Source organism: Corvus hawaiiensis, chromosome 26, assembly GCF_020740725.1.
Source record: "Corvus hawaiiensis isolate bCorHaw1 chromosome 26, bCorHaw1.pri.cur, whole genome shotgun sequence".
NCBI lineage: Eukaryota > Metazoa > Chordata > Aves > Passeriformes > Corvidae > Corvus > Corvus hawaiiensis.
In genome coordinates, this window is record NC_063238.1 from 37,127,805 (window position 1) to 37,146,996 (window position 19,192).

At 45.0% G+C, this 19,192-nt stretch overlaps 1 protein-coding gene across 2 annotated transcripts in view; it reads right to left on the reverse strand.

The window, feature by feature from the left end:
• The window catches only part of KCNQ3 (potassium voltage-gated channel subfamily Q member 3), a 202,982-nt gene extending 184,269 nt beyond the window's left edge, over positions 1–18,713 (reverse strand). For both annotated transcript variants that reach the window (XM_048287175.1, XM_048287172.1), the window contains exon 1: positions 18,043–18,713. In XM_048287175.1, the coding sequence (XP_048143132.1) occupies positions 18,043–18,374 (332 nt within the window). In that variant the 5' untranslated portion in view covers positions 18,375–18,713. The remainder of the gene's footprint in view (positions 1–18,042) is intronic.
• Between the last annotated feature and the right edge of the window lie 479 nt (positions 18,714–19,192).

Here is a 19,192-nt window from a genome sequence, read left to right on the forward strand (position 1 = left end):
ATAAAAGAAGCTGAATTAGCCCTGAAACACAACAGCCTTTAGTTGGTTTGTCTTCTCTCCCTGGGAGTGAAAATAGCACAATTGACAACAGTTTGTGTGTCCACAACTTGCACTCCCCCTGAGCCCTACCTGGGCTTGGAGTTCACCCTCTCAGGAACAGTGACAAAGCAGAGGATTTGTCATTTAATGAAGGATGTCATTTAATCTGTGGCATAAGTGAAGACACTTTCAGTTAAGATGTCAGCCTTGAAGATGGCTTTTGAACATCATTAAGGCCGGTTAGAGGGGACGGTCTCTCAAGTTGAACCTGACCTTTAATTCCCAATATCTTCCCTAAACAACCATGAAGGGCTTAATCCCCAGTAATCAAAGAACATTAATCAATATTGAACCATTGGTGGTTCTGGAGTGGCACTATTGTCTTTTCCACCAGTGATACCATCTTCTCCTATTTACTGGCCCACTTTTTTCACACTCTCCTTTTCACTCTCTGCCCCTTGAGCAAGGAAGGAGCAGTCTGTGGGAACTGGAAAATCCAGCACTATGCTCCTTCCCATCTTCTCTTGCGAGAGGTTTGTCTCTGTGCCATACATGCAAAACACAAATAATAATAATACTGGAGCACTGAGACTACTGATTATTACAGTAAGCACAACTGCTTCCTTGTTAAATTATACTTTCCCCAGCTGGAAATCATGGATTTTTCTGTGTCTCGTTATGTACGAATTTGGCCCCAGCTTGGGGCAAGGATCCTCTTTGTTCTGTCTGGGCTGTGCAGAGCCCAAGGGATGGCTGGGCAGGATGCATCTCTCTGAGGAGGGGAGTGTGTCCATGCCTCATCAGCTTCTCAAAAGAAGGCTGGAGGTTTTATGGAAGCACTGTGGTGGGACCTAGAAGCACTGGAGGAAGTCTGGGATACTCTGGGAGTACAAGGATGCACAGCCCAAAGGGCTTTCATCTCTGCCTGTCCCGGAAGGTGCTTCTGTAGTACATATAAATACACTACAAATAATTTCTGGGTTAGTAAAAAAAGCATTTGCTACATCCAAACAGGGATAGGGGCTGCAGTGACTGTGTGGTACTACACTATTTCATGCACACATTCATAGGTATGTCAGATGTAACCTTTGCCATCATACTCACCTCCTATTCATTTTATCACATGACTGCGCACTGGTAATAATGACATTATCGCCACTAAAAATTATTTGGGGGCTTAAAAAGGGTGCCGTGACATGAAGATTTATCTCCAACTAAAACCCTGATTTTATGCTAGATTTGCTGACTCAGAGAAAGGCCAGTGACTTTCCTCTGCCTCATCTTAAAAAAAACCCAAAAAACCACCAACTTGCAGGGAACATCCTGTAAATTATACAAAACCAATAACAGAGAATTACAAAAGGTCTTGCACTTTGATACCATGTCACAGGGTACAGCATTTTATGAGATACAGAAGTAAAGAAACTGAAACTTATTGAAGAGAAGTGCTGTCAGGTCAGGAGAACAGAGAGACCAGCTAAAATCATCGCCTGATTTTGTGCTTCTCCCAGTCCTATGAACTGTGAGGTTTGAGAACACAGTTTAGGTTTGAGAATGAAGTAGTGGAGTCACCATCCCTGAAAATGTTCAAAAAACACACAGACGTGGCACTTCATGATATGGTTTATTGGGCCTGCTGGTATTCAGTCAAAGGCTGGACTTGATCTTGATGGTCTTTTCCAACCTTAATGGCTCTGATTCTAAGCTATTCCTCTATTCTCTTACATTTAACATGCCTGAAAAATGCTGCTTCTTTGGTCTCTCTCTTTATTCTTTAGATTTTCTTCAGGTTTTGCAGCTGATCTATGAGCATGTAGGGGAGAGAAAGAGGTTCACTGTGCCAGGAAAGCCCCAGATTGCCACAAAGCACACTATTCTAGGATTTCAGCTCTGAGGGCTCTGCTCTGTACTGGAATAACAAAAGAAGCTTCAATCTCCTGCTCTTTAGGTGTCAGGATGTAACTCACAGTTCTGTGCTGCCAAGAGGTGACAACCATGACATCTACAAAGACAATGGATATACCTCAGAAATCACAGTCCCCTGGCTCTCTGCAGTGCAGGAATAGTTCAAGCAACAAACAGCTGCTTTCCACCACTCCCTAGGCAAGACTCCTCACTACTGACCAGGTCTTGGGCTGTTCTCAGCCCACCCAGAGCACACTGGGTCTCCCTGTAGACCACCAACAACATCAGGTTTCACACTGTAGACACTTTGCAATCAGAGGAAGATAGGCAACTTGCCTGAAACAGCCACCAAAGCACCAGGAGGGCAATTAAGTTGTTTTCTCCATACAAGCAGCACCGCCACTAAGCGCTTCTAAAACATTCACCTACAAGAGTAATCTTAATTCCCCTCCTCCTTCTCTTCTATGTCTCACAATGAGATTATTCCTCTTTCCTCTCCTTTTTGCAACTCTGTTTCCAACATCTCCCTTTCTTCCTTCTCCAGCTCAGCTGCTGTTTTGTCGCCATCACTGGAACTGCTTTCAAAGCTGCTGGCTTCTTCCGTGAGCTATTGCTGTCTTACCTCACTCTAAAAAACATGGGCTTTATTGCTTATTTTTCCTCTCCCTTCTCTTTTTTTTTTTTAACCAAGTGGGCTGAAAATCATTCTTTTTTCCCTCTGGACAAGGCAGACATCAGACAGGTCCATCTGTTCTCCTTACAGGATCAGTGGCAAAGAGACTGCATGGACACCTAAAAATTACATCCCACTCTTCAACGGAGCTGACAGCTGAAGAAATGACCATATTGCAATTGCTTTTCTAAATAACTGAAGAGATACAGCTAGGTGTTTGTGTTCCGAATAGGATAACATTGACTTGGAGGCATTTCCAAGAAGAAAAAAAACAAAACTAAAACACCACGTTCTGGCAATCATTATTCGGCCATCAGTGTAGGGACTACATTGACCAGAAAGACCAGCAACAATTTCTGAGCCCAGTCCTGCAAACCTGTTAAAGGAGATTAACGTTCTGAATGCATGTGGAGCCCAGGGGACATCAGCAGAGGTCACCACAAGATGAGCCTAAAAGGCATCACAAGAAGATTTAGGTACAAGACTGAATCAGAACTCAGCACTGCAGAAATTTGGTGATCTTGGTTCATGCATTTACATGCTTTGAGAAGGGTATTTCAGGCTTTAGACTGTACGAGATTTTAGCATTTGGCATAGTCATCTCAAGGCCAAAAAGGATGGCTCTGCTCTATCCTCATGCCCAGAGTACTTCACAAAGTTATTATCCCCACAAGGCCTTCAACAACGTGATTAGGATAAAATTCCCCCCAGTGTTTGTAATGTATATTTCTACATCTAAGTCATGTATTGCTTAGCTCCTGTTACAGTCAAGGAATATCTCTTCATTTGGCACAATCGCTGGTAATCCAGGTATGAGAAATCACTGCCTCATTTACTTCGGGATGAGCTCAAGATCAACAATGGTCCTGTAGCAGTGGTTTATACCAGCATCTGAGGAGATTGAAATTACACATTTAGACATAGAGCAGACATCTACATTTAGTTTTAAGCATCCCAGCACAATTACTGTAACTGCGACTACTTCTGTTATGTTACATTATGATGTTAACAATACAGTTAAGATACAAGTAAATCTCTTTATCCTGAGTTATTTCATTGCTCATTTGCTTATCTGTTGCTAAATTTAAAGACAAAAACCAAAAAACCAAGAAAACCACAACTCCCAAACCCAACATATTCCTGGCTATAACTTGAAGTCCTGCTTAATCAACAGCCAAGAATATACAAAATTATTGATTTAGCCCATATTATGCAGCTAAGCTACAGCCTACAGCTGTCTTCTAGAAAATTCTCCAAGTTTGGTTTAAAAATGACAAGTGGAAAATTGATAATTTCTTGCGCTTCTTCCAGCAGATACCTGATCTGCTATTAGACCTTATGTATAGCCTGAAGTTATCTTGCATCATCTTCCAATCGTGCTATATCATCATTTTTGCAATTGAAAAGCCCTCTAGTAAAACAGAAACTCCATCTTCATAGCCTGGAACAAACAGTGATGGAGATCTCAGATTAATGCTAATAAACATATTATCTACTTTAAGTTGCTGGGAAATTAACTTGCAGTAGAGTAAGTGAAAACAAGCATTGCCAACAAAGACAGATTTCCATCTGCTTGAAATCTCTTTTCTTCACTCATCCTAATGGTGTTTTCTTTAGAGTTACTGTTTCCAGAAAACTATAAGGTATTACTCTATAACAGCAGATTTTCCCTACAGTGTCCAACAAAATGTTGCTTTGGAGGTGATTGTGTCCTTCTTTGATCTCTGGGAGCAATGTTCTTTCTCTTCCCATTTGCTGGAGAATGTGACGACTCAGGAATTCCGCCCTGGCTATGTGCTCAACTGCTACAGAAAGCTGCTGTCCAGTTACTGTCACACCAAGAGATCCCATTTCTAATTTCTTGGTTATCAACACTGGCAGCAAATGGAGCTGCAAACCAGGATACGGTATTATCATCTTGACTCTGGGACCAACAGCTGCAGATGTGATTCAGGCTGTGCATGAAGTAACATGCAGGTCATGGGCTATGCTGTACTCCTAAACCACTTCCTCCTTCCACTGAGACCAGGGACAGGTATTAGTTCCATTGTATCCTTTCTGAAAAGAGAAATGGGTGTCCACCTCCACTTCTTATTCCCTCTTTCTTGAGAGAACAGCTGAGTCACCACAAGGAAGCTGCTACCTCCCCAGGTCATCAATAAATCACTCTTTCCCAATACCATCACCACCCCTGGGTAAAGAGTGATCAGGAACTGTGACTCACAAGTGTGTGGGCCTGAATCTCAACAGATCTACAAGCTTCTCCTACAAGGATTTGTTTGTGTAGGGACTCAAAAAGCCTTGCCCAAAAGTCACAGGTGGCCCAGTGGAGGACCTTAGCCCTGGATGCCATATTGCCTGGCACCGGGAAGCTGTGCAACCAAAAAGGAAATACTAATGTTGTTGGAGCAGTAGGTGATTCAGACATAATCCTTGCACCTAAACTACCTTGTTCAATATGGATAAAGTAATTCTTGATGAGTCCTTGCTCTGAGGGAATTAGAGGCACAGTTTTAATCCTGACATAGGTGAACTCAGTGTCAAAATCCAGTAAGTTAAAAAAAAGGGTAAAAAAAGACCAAAAAGTAAATACAGCTGTGTATGAGTAAGAGACAACTTGTCATGCCATCTCCATCAACCTGCTATCAGAACTTAGGTCAAGGGATTTTAACTCAGACTGATCTCTGCTGTCCTAGTCACATCAAGTAGGAAAGGCTGAGGGATCACACATGAAGCAGAGCTGGACGATCCAATGATTAGTACTTTTCTTCAGTAGTGAGGTGATGGATGCCATCAAGGGAAAGAGGGAAGATGGGATTGAGTGAGGGACAGGGAGAAAGAGATGGGAAAGTTAAAAGTAGTTGTGGAGTTGAGACTGAATGATTCTTCTGAATGATGAAGAATTGGTGGAAATTGCAAATTACAACACCTGTTAAAAAAAAAAAAGTCATTGGGAAAGGTTTCCTATCTTCAGTGAACTCTAATGAAAACTATACCTAGCATTTCCTAGAGTCAGTACTCCAAACACAGGCAACACTGGTTTGAGTTAGCCTAGAGACACACAACTTCCTTTGTAGCTAAATATGAACATTGTTTCCTCTACACTGGGCTGACCTGCCCAGCAGCCCTCTCTAGATGCTACACCTCACTTCTGTCCATACACACTTAGGATTGATTGGAGTGGAGAAGAAGAAAACTCTCCATGACTCTGGGCCTAGAAGTCTCTACATTATGTGTAACACAGTAAATAACATATTCTGTGAAGAGCAACCAAATGTATTGCTCCCCACAATATAATGGGGTTCAAATCTTGGAGATGCACAAAACTCAACTGGCTCAACTCAACAGTCCCAAGCAACCTGATTTGAGCTTGAAGTTAACCTTGCTCTGTCAACTGGACTGAAGACCTCTAAAACCTTCCAAATTAAATGGTTTTATGTTTGCAGTTGTCAACTCCCTTCTACAGCCCCAATATCAGACATGACCTACACCAAGAAATGTGCAGAAATACAGCCCTTCACTTTCATAACTTCCCCAGCTTATCTGCACTGGGTTTGTTACCCAATTAACTGGATTCGTGAGGGAGGAAAAAAAATCCTCTCTGGTCTTTGAGGAGCAGGGAGGGAAGGAAAGCCTCCACAATTGTATAAATCAGCTCCTAACATGAAGGAAACAGGCCATGACCACTGGTTTGAACACTCGCAGTTCTGGGATAAGTTGGTGCTCACTTGTTATTTTGCCTGGGGATCTCCATCTCTCCTATTTACCCCACTCCTCAAGCTGTCTTACCCTCCTGAGAGGACAAGTGTGTTGTCACAGCAAGTACCTCACCAGAGGTGCAGGGCCTTGATCCTGGCTTCTGGTACTAGCAGAATATCCATAAAAGTAAAAAAAAAATTTGTATTGGGTCCAGAACAAGTTTGTGGTGCGTCAGCCAAATCCAATTGTTCTTCTGACTGTAATAGATTTACTCTACATTTGCACTGACATGACTAAAAGAGGTTTCTGGCTCAGTATTTCTGCAAAAACAAGCAGAACACAAACTTGCAGCTGTTAAAGGAATACACCACCACCCAAATACACTTCTTTATGTCAGGGCATTTGCATGCATCCAGATTTCGTACAGTTTTCCGATGATTTTCAGCATTAGGTACAATTATGCTGGTTTCATGCTCTAGCTGGTGTATGAAAGTGAGCACACCCTTGAAAATACTGAGTGGTGCTTACATCTCTGCAAAGTCCCCAGTTTTATACAGAAAACTGTAACACTCAAAAAACTAACTGGGCCCATGAATGACCCTCATGATCACCCTCATTAACACCAGGTCATTCAAACTGACCTTCTACACTTGTTACAGGCTTTAAAAGGACAATGTTCAAGCCACCCTCAAAGTGTTTTCTGATCCTTAAAAGGCGCCTAGAAAACAGTCTTGATGTTTATTGATTTTGGGAGGTAATTTGGAGTGATGGAGTCAAGAGGAGCAATGCAAATGGACAGAAATTCAGGAACAGGAAGAAGCAGGACTGATGCTGGCAAACTCCCAGCACAGTAGCTCCTGTGCCAGTGTAAATACAAAAGACAAAGGGAAAACAGAGTCAATCACAGCCTTAGATTTGAAGCTCAGTACAACAGGTAGTTATGTCTGGTTTGAATGTGACTTCAAAATCAATTGCAATTATAATCACAAATCAAAAGCAAATTTATGGGAGGGCTCAGGGAGATAAAGCCCAAGGCAAAACAGAGAACAAAAGGACGATGGAAAGCTAAACTCAATAATCCCACCTAGAGAAAGATCTTAAAGCTAGTGAAATGTTATTTTCTTTGGCATAGTATCAGGGATGACTGTAGGCTTGTCATGGCCTGGGATACTAAGCAGTCACATATATAAAGCTCTTGAGGAAAGAGAATTAGAATTGAGCCTCATATTAATAAAAGCCTATGTGATAATAAGAATAATTTTCCTGTTGCCTTTAGAGGTATAACTCATCTGTCTGAATGTGGCTTTTACTGCAGACATTTACCAGAGATCAGCTCCTGCTATCGTGAAGGGAGAGTTGCTCAGTGGAGCTGCAGCTGTGATTTATCTCCATGTAAAGCAGATCCTCACATCTGGTTGGATGAATTCCACCCTAAAGTCTATTGATTGCATTGACTAAATCTCCACTGACTATAAAGAAAAGCTAAATACCTACTGCACACAACAAACCATACATGAACATATTTACATTTAGCTGTCCTAATGTGGCTTTGATCTTTGCCCCTCAGGTCAGGTAGAAAGTTTCCCATTCCTCAGGTGTTTTCAGTGCAAATACCTAAATTTAAATTAGTTCCATGAAGTCTCCTTTGTAGTCAGTGAAATGTTTCAGGCGCTGCAAGAGGTCTTTCTTAAAATTGTCTTTAGAATGAGATTAATTGCCCTCCAGAAAGTTCCATTTCCTGTGTTTCTTCAGCAGCTGTAAAAGAATTCCAGACAGCTACCTAATGTGCTAGATGGATGGAACCCATTGTGGAAAGACTGACACTCAAGCCCTGAGGAAGAGCAAGGAAATGCAGTTTGTGGAAGTAATTTAAGACTGAAGAGAGTAGTGTATTTGACACTGTACTATGTGATAGCACCATATTCTGAGAGCAGGAACTGTCATGAGCCTTCCTCTGCCAAATCCCACCTCTGAACCCAGGACATTACAAGGTAATGGAGCAACATCTACAACAATGAGTGAGACACAATCAGAAGAAATAGCCAAATATCAGCAGCAACACAACTAGGAATATCTTCACATTTTACACCAGAAGTTCAGTAATGAATGATCAGTGGGCTCTTCCTCCTGGATTAGTATCACAAAAATGTATTTTTTTGTTAATATGCCAAGATGTGGGGGTGAAGCGTTGAAACCTCCATGGGAGTTTGATCAGCACAAGCAGTGTTGAAACATAAAAGGCAAAAGCCATGGCAAAGTCCCATAAACAGGAAGGAGAAAAGAGGTAGAATGTAAAATGTGTTATTGAACACACACCTAGGGTGAAACCTGTATTATTTCAGTGGGGTAGGATTTCATGGGCTTTTGTCTAAGTAAAATGTCTTATCCCAGGGCTAATGTTTTTAAACTAAGAGAGTCAATTTAGATTAAATATAAGGAAGAATATTTTTACAATAAGGGTGACAAAACACTGGCACAGACTGCCCAGAGAGGTAGTGGATGTCCCATCCCCAGAAATGTTCAAGGTCATGTTGGATGGGGCTCTGAGCAACCTGCTGAAACTGACGGTGTACCTGCCCACAGCAGCAGGGTTGGACCAGACCTTTAAAGCTCACCTCCAACTCAAATTATTCTAAGATTCCATCCCAAAAAGTGGCTTTTTGCATAGACCCAGGAGGATATCCTCAAAGTGGTAAGATCTCACATACAATAATTATGTCTGTTCTAGAAGCCCAAAGATGCTCATCCTGTCTTTCTGTGCCTGAGGCCAGCTGACATGACCAGTGTCCACATCACTGACCTCACTTGCCTCCTGAGCAGGGAGCCCCACTCAGACTCCTACTGGGAGTGATCCCAGGTCTGTGGCAGCACTTGATCTGTGCTCAGTCACTCTGTCACCTCAGAACAAAACCACCATTCAGCAGTGTTGTGCTGTCAGGCAGCGTGTGTCACTGCTTGGGAACATCCCTGGCACACCTTTGACAATTAGCAAAGACATGGTTAATGACTGCTCTGGGCACAAGCAAAGCTGCTGTCATAGCTGCAGAGCAAGGCTGGTCCTGGGCCATGGCCCTGTGCATCAGGTGCCAGGGCACAGACAGTGTCTGAGGTGTGATCAGGGAGCCTCAGCTGTGTGCACTGAAATTCTCCCAGCACATCTCACAGGAGCAGCAGTGTTAGCAAGGTAGAAGAGCAAATTCCAGTTCGTGTAATTACCTTCCTAAACTAATTCCCCTGCAATTTCAATCAGCTGCTCTTGACATTCCCTCCTCAGGGTGTAATCCCTCCTCATAAACACTCTGAGCCTGCATGGAGAGGCGTGAGGGGAGCAAAGATAAGCAAAGCTGATGCTGCACTGCTGAGAACTGGTGGGCAGCTCCCCACCGGGTGCTTTGGTGATTTCACTATCAGTCCCTCAACAGCTGCACTTGCTTCTCCTCCATCCCCACTGAAAGCAGAAAATTTTACACTCTGAATTTACAGTCAGTGGGGAATGTCCTGTAAAGAGTCTTCTGGTTTAGGATTAATGTCTCTGTCCTTGACCTAAAGTTAGGTATAGTCCAAATCTAATGGCTCCTCTAAAACATAGAAGAACTGGGACCTGGATGGATTGGGACATTTAATCTTCCAGCATTGCTTTATCTCTACTCTAGTGGTGGATGGCACCAGGAACAATTAATTATTTTGTTGTATGAGATATGCACCATGTAAAAGCATGAAAAAATCTGAGATGGGAAGGTAACAATTAAATGCACATCACAGAACTAAATAGATAAACAGCCTGAAGCTCAGGTTTGAACAAAAAGAAATGAGGAAATATTTGCAGTTTTGACAGAGGTGCAATATTTCATAAAATCTTTTGTTTAGTATTAATTCAGATGACTGGGAGAAATGGCATGACATTAAAAACTGGATTCAGAGCTATAAATAAAGCCCTAAAAAATGATATTGTATTAACCAGGAAGCAGGGAAATTGTTATTTAGTGAAATGCTGAATGGTGTTTGTTAGTTCTGGCCTAAGTGTTTCCTTAATGATCTAGAAAAAGAACTAAATTGAATATTAGCAAAATTATGAGGTACTAATCTAGAAGGTCATCAGAACACTAGTGAGGACAGAAGAAAGTAAATATAAAAAGCACTTGAGATTAAAAAAAATATCACTGGAGAGTCAACATGACAATCACAAACTAACATGTGTTGCCAAAGGAATGCAAAGCACGTTCATACAGCTCTCAGCCACAGCTCTGAAAACAGGGGGACAAGCAAGATCCAAGTATCCATAAAATGAAATAAAGCATGTAAAGTCAAAGGAAGTAAAAGACAACAGCAACTGAGAGAGCACGAGGATTCCTCCTCTGCAGCTGCCATACAATGGACCTGTACAGTTCCACCACCATGTACCAGCAACTCAGAAAAATTAAAGTGGGGAACACTTTGGCAAGATTAATCATGTGGGAGAGGGGAGTGAGAGCAAATGCCATCTCAAGAGACACCAGATGCTTCTCATGTCAGGGTCTCAGCATCTCTCCAGACTGAGATTTAACAGAGTTATAGATATTAAATCTTCATTTCAGCATGGTTTGCACCACTAAGGTAGTATCCTGGTGACTACAGCCAGAGGTGGTTGTTAAGCTATGGAAAGCCTGAAGATGTGTGGTAGATGCTGTGGAGAACTTGAGCTTAGAAGGATCTCACCAGGCATGAGTAGAACAAGGAGTTGGTTGTGCAGAGGAAGGTGATGATACCTCGTGCTGCTTTCCACCAAATCCCAGTCACTCTTCTGCTTTGGATTACCTCAGTGTCACCTTGGATAGGTTCCTCCTGACTTCAGTGGGACCTTTCACTTGCTCCAAGTGAAATACGCTTTTATGCAATTTGTTCACTTAAGACTGGGGAAGGCAATTTATGGAGCCTGGAAGTTCTCCCAAATTGCCTTTTTCCAAGTAGGTTACCAAAACCTAAATATCCTGGGGTGTGTCACTCTCTCCACAGAAAATGCTAAGTTTCCCAGCCACCATCCTAAGACAGAAGGCAGCATACACTTAACAGCTCTAGTGGACCATATTCCCTGCAAAGCTATTAATATTTAAGTTATCCCATTTAATACAGTATCTGCCAAAAGCAATAGCAGATGCAGGGCTCCATTCCTTCTGCAAAGTTCCATGCACAAGAGAGTATGGCATTCTTAAATACAAAAAGGGAATATAATGTTATTAAATACAAGAATAAACATTATCATTTATTTATACTATGCAAGGCTGATCATGGTAGTACCCAGCCACCTGGCTATGTCTAAGGTCACCAGCCTTTTATGTTTGAAAATAACATATAAATTATCTTAATTCTCACTTGATCCATTTTGATCAGAAAGCTTCTTCCAGCTATTAAATCAAATTCCTCAAGTTCAGACCTTGTCCTTGAAAATGCATGCCATTGTCTGACATTCCACATGCATCTCAATGCCACAAAGGACTTTTTGACAGTCAAGGGATATGGAATTATGTTCTACATACATGCACAGGTTTGTATGTTGGGTAACCTAGAAATAAAAATGATTGAATTGAGTGATATTTGAAGACAGGGAGCACCAAAAAAATACAGAAATATGCTGGGTGAGTAGATTCTGGGGTGGTCTTTGGGAGAAGTAGGAACAGCTGGGGTACCTTCATGTTCACCTGCACACACTCAAGCACATAGTGATTTATGATTGGTATTATATGTATGTATTTTTGTTTTAATCCAGCTTTTAAGACACAGTCTTTAGTTACTATTTTTTTCCATTAAATTTGTGTGTTCCTACATTTTACAGCAAAATGAGCAAAATGGGCATAGAAAGTCTCTCCCTGCTCATTTTTGTACCATTTCCCTAATCTCCCTCTCAGATTAAAACTAGAAGTAAAGCTCAGGTATCCTCTTCACCCAGCAGCTGTCCCAGAAGTGCCCAGACCCTGCTGTGCCCCATCATGATCCACTGTTTGCTGCGAGGAGCAAACAGAGGCATGTGAAGAGGCTGAGAATGCTTTTATGAAGAGTGACACCTCTGCCCAGACTCCAGGCTGGAATACCGAGATAAGTCTAGTCCTGGGCTTTACCACTGACAGTGTCTCCAGAACTGCTGGGGTGGCACTGAGATGCTGCTGCTCCTCTCACCAAGTCTCTCAAATAGAAGAAAAACCTGATTTTCTGGCTGCCGTGGTAGCTCTGCTATATCACTGCTCGTCAAACTGATTAAATTTGGGGACTGTTCAGTTTTATAGACCTTACACCAGGGACTATGACTTCTATTTGAGGGGCTGTTCCTCGGCTGGGCTGACAGCACTAAAAGACCAACTGCTGAGTGTTTGCTGGCACTGGCAGTGCTGCTGCCCACCCTCATGCCGTGCTCTCCCTGGGGCATCGCTGGGCACTGTGGATCCCGATGCCTATCCAGATGAGGCTGGCCTGAGCTGGGGACTGAACTTGCAGGAAGATGCTCAGGGACCTGCAGTCCCAGGAGGCTGGGGGACACTGAGGCACACCTTGTGTACCATGCAGCCATGTGGTGTGCCTGCAGCTCCCATGAGCCATTGAGCAGGCATGAGCAGCACCAAAACTTGGTAAGTAGGCAGCGTAGTCATGGCAACGTGGGATGCGGGGCAAACCAAACCAACCTGGGGTACCCACTGTGGAGTGGGTCTTGCTCTCAGCACCCAAGCCCAAGCACAGAGATTTGAGGCTATAGGTGAATACCTGCTCCCACCAAAGGACCTGGTCCATAATTTCAGAGGCTGTTTGGATGCTTAAGCACTGGGCACCTGTGAGCTGCTGAAGGGACTCCAGACCGACAGAGCTGGGGATCACAAGCCACTCATTACCCAGCCAGTGGCTTTCCCAGGCTGTGCTGCCCCTTCTCATTCCCCCCAGCAAATCCCAGCTTTCTTCTGTCACATCTGCTGATCCCAGCAGCTGAGCTACAGTCACATCCCCCCCGAACCACATGCAATCCCAGGGCGGCTCCGCAAGCCTCGATGGAGCTGCAAGAGCAGAGGTGTGTGGTAAGGTCTCCAATGACTAAGACTTCATTATTTTTTACAAAGTATACTGCAGAATATTTATCCATGCATTATGATGAATTAGCATAAATAATTAAAGCAGAACTCATATTGGCACGCACATAAGCAAAGGGCACTTGCTAATGGACCAGGCTCACTCTGCTGCTCTAGGGACTCACTTAGATACAAGTCCATGCCAAACAAGCCAAGAAAGGATTCATTTTAGCCCTTCTTTTTGCCCCAAACCTCCCATCTCCCTCCAGATGGCTCACAGAGGCTGGGGCGTGAGCACGTCCTATGGAGCATCTCCTGAAGGGCAAAGAGGAAAATAATGGAAAGTCTCCAAACCTTCAACCTGTTCCCCAAATCCCATGACACTCTTTTCTGCAAACAACCCACCTACAATCAGTCATGCAAGAGGTGCTTGCCGGTGCTTACCAGAAATGCTGCTGATTTGATGGATCGCATGACTCTGCCTCCTCTTTTTATTCCAGGTATTAAGCAGTACTGAAAGATTGTATGGCAAATGGAGAAGGGTTCCCCATGGCTTCCCCCTCTCACCAGCAGGTACATCGAGGTGACTACACCAGCAGAGTGCAGGTGATATTGCACACTTCTCCAAAAAGAGATATCTAATCCAAAACCTTTTCCTAGTCTTATTTTTCCATGAGAGTAAATGCTGCAGTTGTCTCAGAAGATGGTATGAAAATGAGAATATCTCCTAGTTACCTCTCCTTTATCCTCCCTTTTCTTTAAGTCAGGTTGAAAATTTTCCACAAATTGAAATTCCAAACGATCTGTACTATGTTACCTTTCTGGACTCTGTCCTTTATCCACCAAATATTTTGTGCTTGCAACTAAAAATACACTGGAAAAATAAAGATCTTACTTATTTCAATTTTTCATTCTCCTCATTAATGCTTCTGTGCATAACTAAAGCATTTGGATGGTTTGTGGAGGTGGACAGGTCTCGAGTCTGTCTCCCTGGCCACAACACACATCCCACGAGGCACAGCTGCAGGGATTTCCTACAATATATTGCACTGGCTAACATAAAGGGAAATATAGAACATCATGGGAACATCAGTTGTACCTACAGCGACATGAGCTCAGAAAAGAAAAGGGATAGACTGTAGCCTGACCTGCAACCCCCAAGAGATATTTCCCAATGAAATATCTCAAAGGTTAAATCATATTTATTTTATTTTATTTTATTTTATTTTATTTTATTTTATTTTATTTTATTCTGAAAGTGTTCAGCTAGAGTTTAGCTTTACAGAGGTGAAATTTTTCATGGGAAAAACAAATTTCTTTCACCAACTATGTCACAAAGACACTGACATATTGCCAAGAAGTCCACAAACCCTGGTGACCCATCAAAGGGGAATATCATGGGTGATAGATAAATCTTTTGTCTAGTAGAGATACCAGAGAATAAATGCTTTCAGATGGTGAAGGAAAGAGAGCCAGCTTCTTTAGGGACCAAATCCCCAAGGATAGGCTTGGACAAACTCACTTGTGCAGAACAAAGAAGAAGGAAGAATCACAAGGAATGTATCTCATGCCACTTTCTGCTAATCACTGCCAGTGAAAGCTGAACGCTAAAATTGCCATCAAGAATTAAAGGAACTACCCTTTCTCCTCTGCATCTCTGTCCCTAGGGCTTGGCAGGGCCTGATCCTGTTTATGAGTTCTCCTGGAATTACTTCAATAGACTGAATCATTTCAGAACACCCAACGCCAACTGAAGCGAGCGTTTACGAGAGGCAGCACTCGAGCCGTATTTATGTGCACATTACAGCAGTGAGACACACACAGGATCACGACCCCTTTGCAGCCATATGTACATCGCTGTAGGATTTAACAAGATCCCATCTGCACCGCCCTTTCAAAAGTTGTGGCATCCAAAGCTTTTGCAAAGACCTTGTCAAAGTCCCTTCCTGCCCCTCACACAACACCCTCAGCATGTCTTGAAAAGTTGCGACCCTCTTCCATCAGCAGCTTCCTGCCTCCCAAACCCTGGGATATACACAATATCGGAGTGCTTTGCATCATCTCTTCATTAAACACTCTGAATGCCTGGATTCATCACATCCAGCCATGCTGCAATCCCTTTTGACCCTCAGCTGTTTATCCTCTGGTTATCTGTATATGAGAGAAAAAATTTTACTGGTTAATTTTGGGTACATGGCACTTACAGCAAAGTTACTCAGAAGATGAGACAAAGTGTAACATGCCATTAAGATAAGATAAATGGGACTTTCCTTGAAAATTAAAACAGGATCAAATTTGTAGATTTTATGGGAAGACTGGAAATCTCTCACTTTCCCAAGGAAAAGTGTAACCCATTCTAGTGTGAAAAGAAGCACTGGGAGAAGCTGGGATGGAACTACACCATGTCACAGCAGCACCTCTAAATGACAGAGACTCCTTTAAAGAAGGAAAAAAGGTTAAAAGACAATTCATTTGAAAGCAAGAATAAAGACTTTGGGTATCAACTTAGATGCTGCTTCCCCACAGCTTCTGCTCTTGAGCAAGTCTTCCTTCTCCAGCGGCAGGAACAAGCTCTGAAGCCTGTCAGCAAGATCTCAGCACACTCTTCCATCACTCAGCAAATTCCTTTTGTAGGGTTGGATCCTACAGTGAGGTAAGACCCCTACAGCTTCATCTGAGTTCAGAGGGAGCTGAGACTAAACAGAAAGACAGTGGGGCCAGCTTGGACAGAAAGATCCCCTGGATGTCCTGGGAGGGGATGGAGTGCCTGTGCTGGGCTGACAGACTTGGGCATTTTACTTCCTTTAAGGATAAGGACTTCTAGAAGTGTTTTGTTTCATTTTCATTAATATTGAATTTGGCATTGATGGTTTTCACAAGACTGCTACTGACTTTTGTGAGTCAGACTGACATTTCAGTTTTGAGGGACTGAGTAGTCATCAAAGAGACTCTGACCACACAATGTCAGGTCCACTCCTAAGAAGGATCAAACCTTACAAACATCATTATTTTTTTCCATTCTGTGATCAATATTGCATAAGTATCTTAAGGTCAACCACACATCTAGAGAGCTAAAATGAATGCTCTAACTTGGAAATTCTTATACCACTGCAAATAATTGTGAATCTATCAGCTCACCTGAGCCTCTCCAGACACATCCACTGTTCTATTGCTTATATCCAGACACAAGCTTGAGCACAGATTTGACCCAGCTGCCACAGAGGGGTGCAAACTGCTCGCGATGCTCTGCTGTGTGCTAAAGCCTCACTGATGGGTGTGGGTTGGCCAAGGCAGGATGAAAGGGGTGCCCCTCTGTCCAGATGTGACTCTCCCCAGCCAGAAGCAGCATTATGCAATACTGAACACAACTGAACAGCAAGCTCCAGACCAAAGAGCCTTCCCAGCACAACACACTCAAGTGCTGTCACTCCCTGCCTGCTAGCACGAGTTTTCCTGTGGCAAAAAGAGGTGAAAGAACTGAAAAAGTGGCATGGCATTGAGTTTCCACATTTTCACAGAAATTAAGCTGGAAAGCAAGACCTTTGTCCCAAGATGTACTTTATTCTATGAATAAACACTGAAAAGAGGGGAGCAGCAATGAATGAGTGGTACACAAGCAGCACTCCAGTAGTGAACATTGCCTTTTAATTCTTGCTCAGGGCTAAATCACTGCAAACATCAATAAAAATGTGCCTGAATGTAAAATCACAGCCCTACATTCAAGTTACTTATTTGCAGGTGCAAGGACTATGCCAATGACCAGGATTTCCTGAGATCCAGCTTCAGGCTCACAACCCATGCAGCCTAGAGAGCTTTGTTTGTCTTTGGCGAATAGACCAATTTCAGAAATCACTGCTTAAATCCTCTGTCACATAGAGCTCTGCACACCTTGTAGTGCCAAAGAAAAACAGTACCACCGTGATCACTGATAAACCCCTGGGTTTTCAAACACATTCACAACACTAAAACACACATTTATTTTAATAGGACTCTGTCAGCTCCATTCTATACTGTTTGCAGAATGATCTTTTCGATACTCCTTATGTAAACTTAAGGCAACAGAATTTTTAGGAATGCAAACCAGTTGTCATTCTCTTGACTTGTCACCTTTGGGCCATAAAACGAGTTTATTTCCTCTCAGTTCACTTGTGGTCAGTGTAACTTTCTGGTTGACAGCGCTGCAATGCTCGGGTTTCATGCACTGCGGGGTGATGCTTATCGGACCGAAATCCGATGGTTTGCATTTGACACTTTCAACTACGGAAGGAATCGGTTCACTCGCGGTCTGTAACAGCGAGTTAAACCTCACGCTCCAGGCTGAGCTGAACTGGCCGCGTTCCCCTGAAGCACTTCGAGCCTTAAAACCCTCAGAGACTGGTCTTTCTGGCATCCTTTTTCCAATGCCTCAGACACACAGGCTCGGGAATGCCACTCCAAGGCAACGTGGAGGTACGGGCAAGACAGAAACACAGAGTTTAAAGCAGCTGCTCCTCTTGGAAAACCCGACGACATAAGAGAAATAAAGCCGCTCAGCAGCACACCCCGTATCAGACCCTCGCTCCACACACAGCCGGCGCCGGAGCGAGCCCCCGAGAGCCTTACACCGAGAATGATAAAGCAAAACGGTGGCCCCGGGCGCAGCCCCCCGGGGCAGCCCCGGACGCGCCCTCGGGAGCCCCGCTCCGCGCTCCGCGTACTCACACGAAGGCGTGATAGAGCAGCGCCCAGCCGCGGGGTCGTTCCAGGGCGTCGTAGATCAAAGTTTGGATGCGGCGGTACCTGGCGTGGTTCCGCTTCACCGGGCGGCTCAGGGGGGTCTTCGCCAGCAGCCCCAGTCCCGGCGGGCTCCGCTTGCCGCCCTCCTCCTTCCCGCCGCCCTCCAGCAGCAGCGTCCCGTCGCGGTCGCCGCCGGTGCCGAGGGCCAGCGAGCCCTGCTCGGGGTCGCCGCCGGCCGCCGCTCGCCGCCCCGCTGCCGCCGCCGCCCCGCCGGCCGCGCTACCGCCCGCCGCGCCGCGCCGCGCCTTCAGCCCCATGGTCGCCGGCGGGCCCCGGAGGCGAGCTGCAGATCGGCGGCGGCAGCCCCGGGAGCCCCAGGGCCATGATCCGAGCTCCCCGCCCCTCCCCCCAAAATGACTTCTCTATATATTTATATATATATATTCATCGGTGTATGCATGTATGTATATATATATATATATATATATGGAGGGAGGGGGTAAGAAGCCGTGGGCAGGGGGAGGCGGTCACATCCCCGTCAGGTCACCCCCGCCGGCGGGCAGCGGGCGGGCAGGAGAGCGGCGCGCACCTGGGCCGGCGCGAGGGAGGGGAATCATCGCGGAGTTTATTTACCAGCCCGATGCCCGAGCCCCTTCCTCCCCCCACCCCCCCCCCCCCCCCCCCCACCTCCTCTTCCTCCTCCTCCTCCCGGCTCCTGCCTCCCCCCAGCCCTCACGTTAGGGAGTGGCCCATTGTATGCAGCCAGCAAATAGCCGGGCGCCCGCCCCCCGCTCCCCCAGCCCCGGCTGTCGAGTCATCCACGGTGTGGGGGACACCGGCACCGGCCCCCCCGCCACAGCACTGTCCCCCCTTGGCCCCCCACCCCCCGGCTGCCAGCCCCCAGCAGCCGCCGCTGGGGCCGCCGGCGCCGAGCGGGGAGATCCCGGCAGCCGGCGGAAGGGGAGACCCCGCTCGACTCCCGGGGATCCCCCTTGCAGCATCACAGCCCCCCTCCCCCGTTGCGGCTGGAGGGAGGGAGAGGAGGGGAGGGCATCCCCGGCCCCCGGCGGGGGGCTGCTTCCACCGCCGAAGCAGGAAGGAGCGGAGGATGGGGATGAAGGATGCCGGGAGAGGC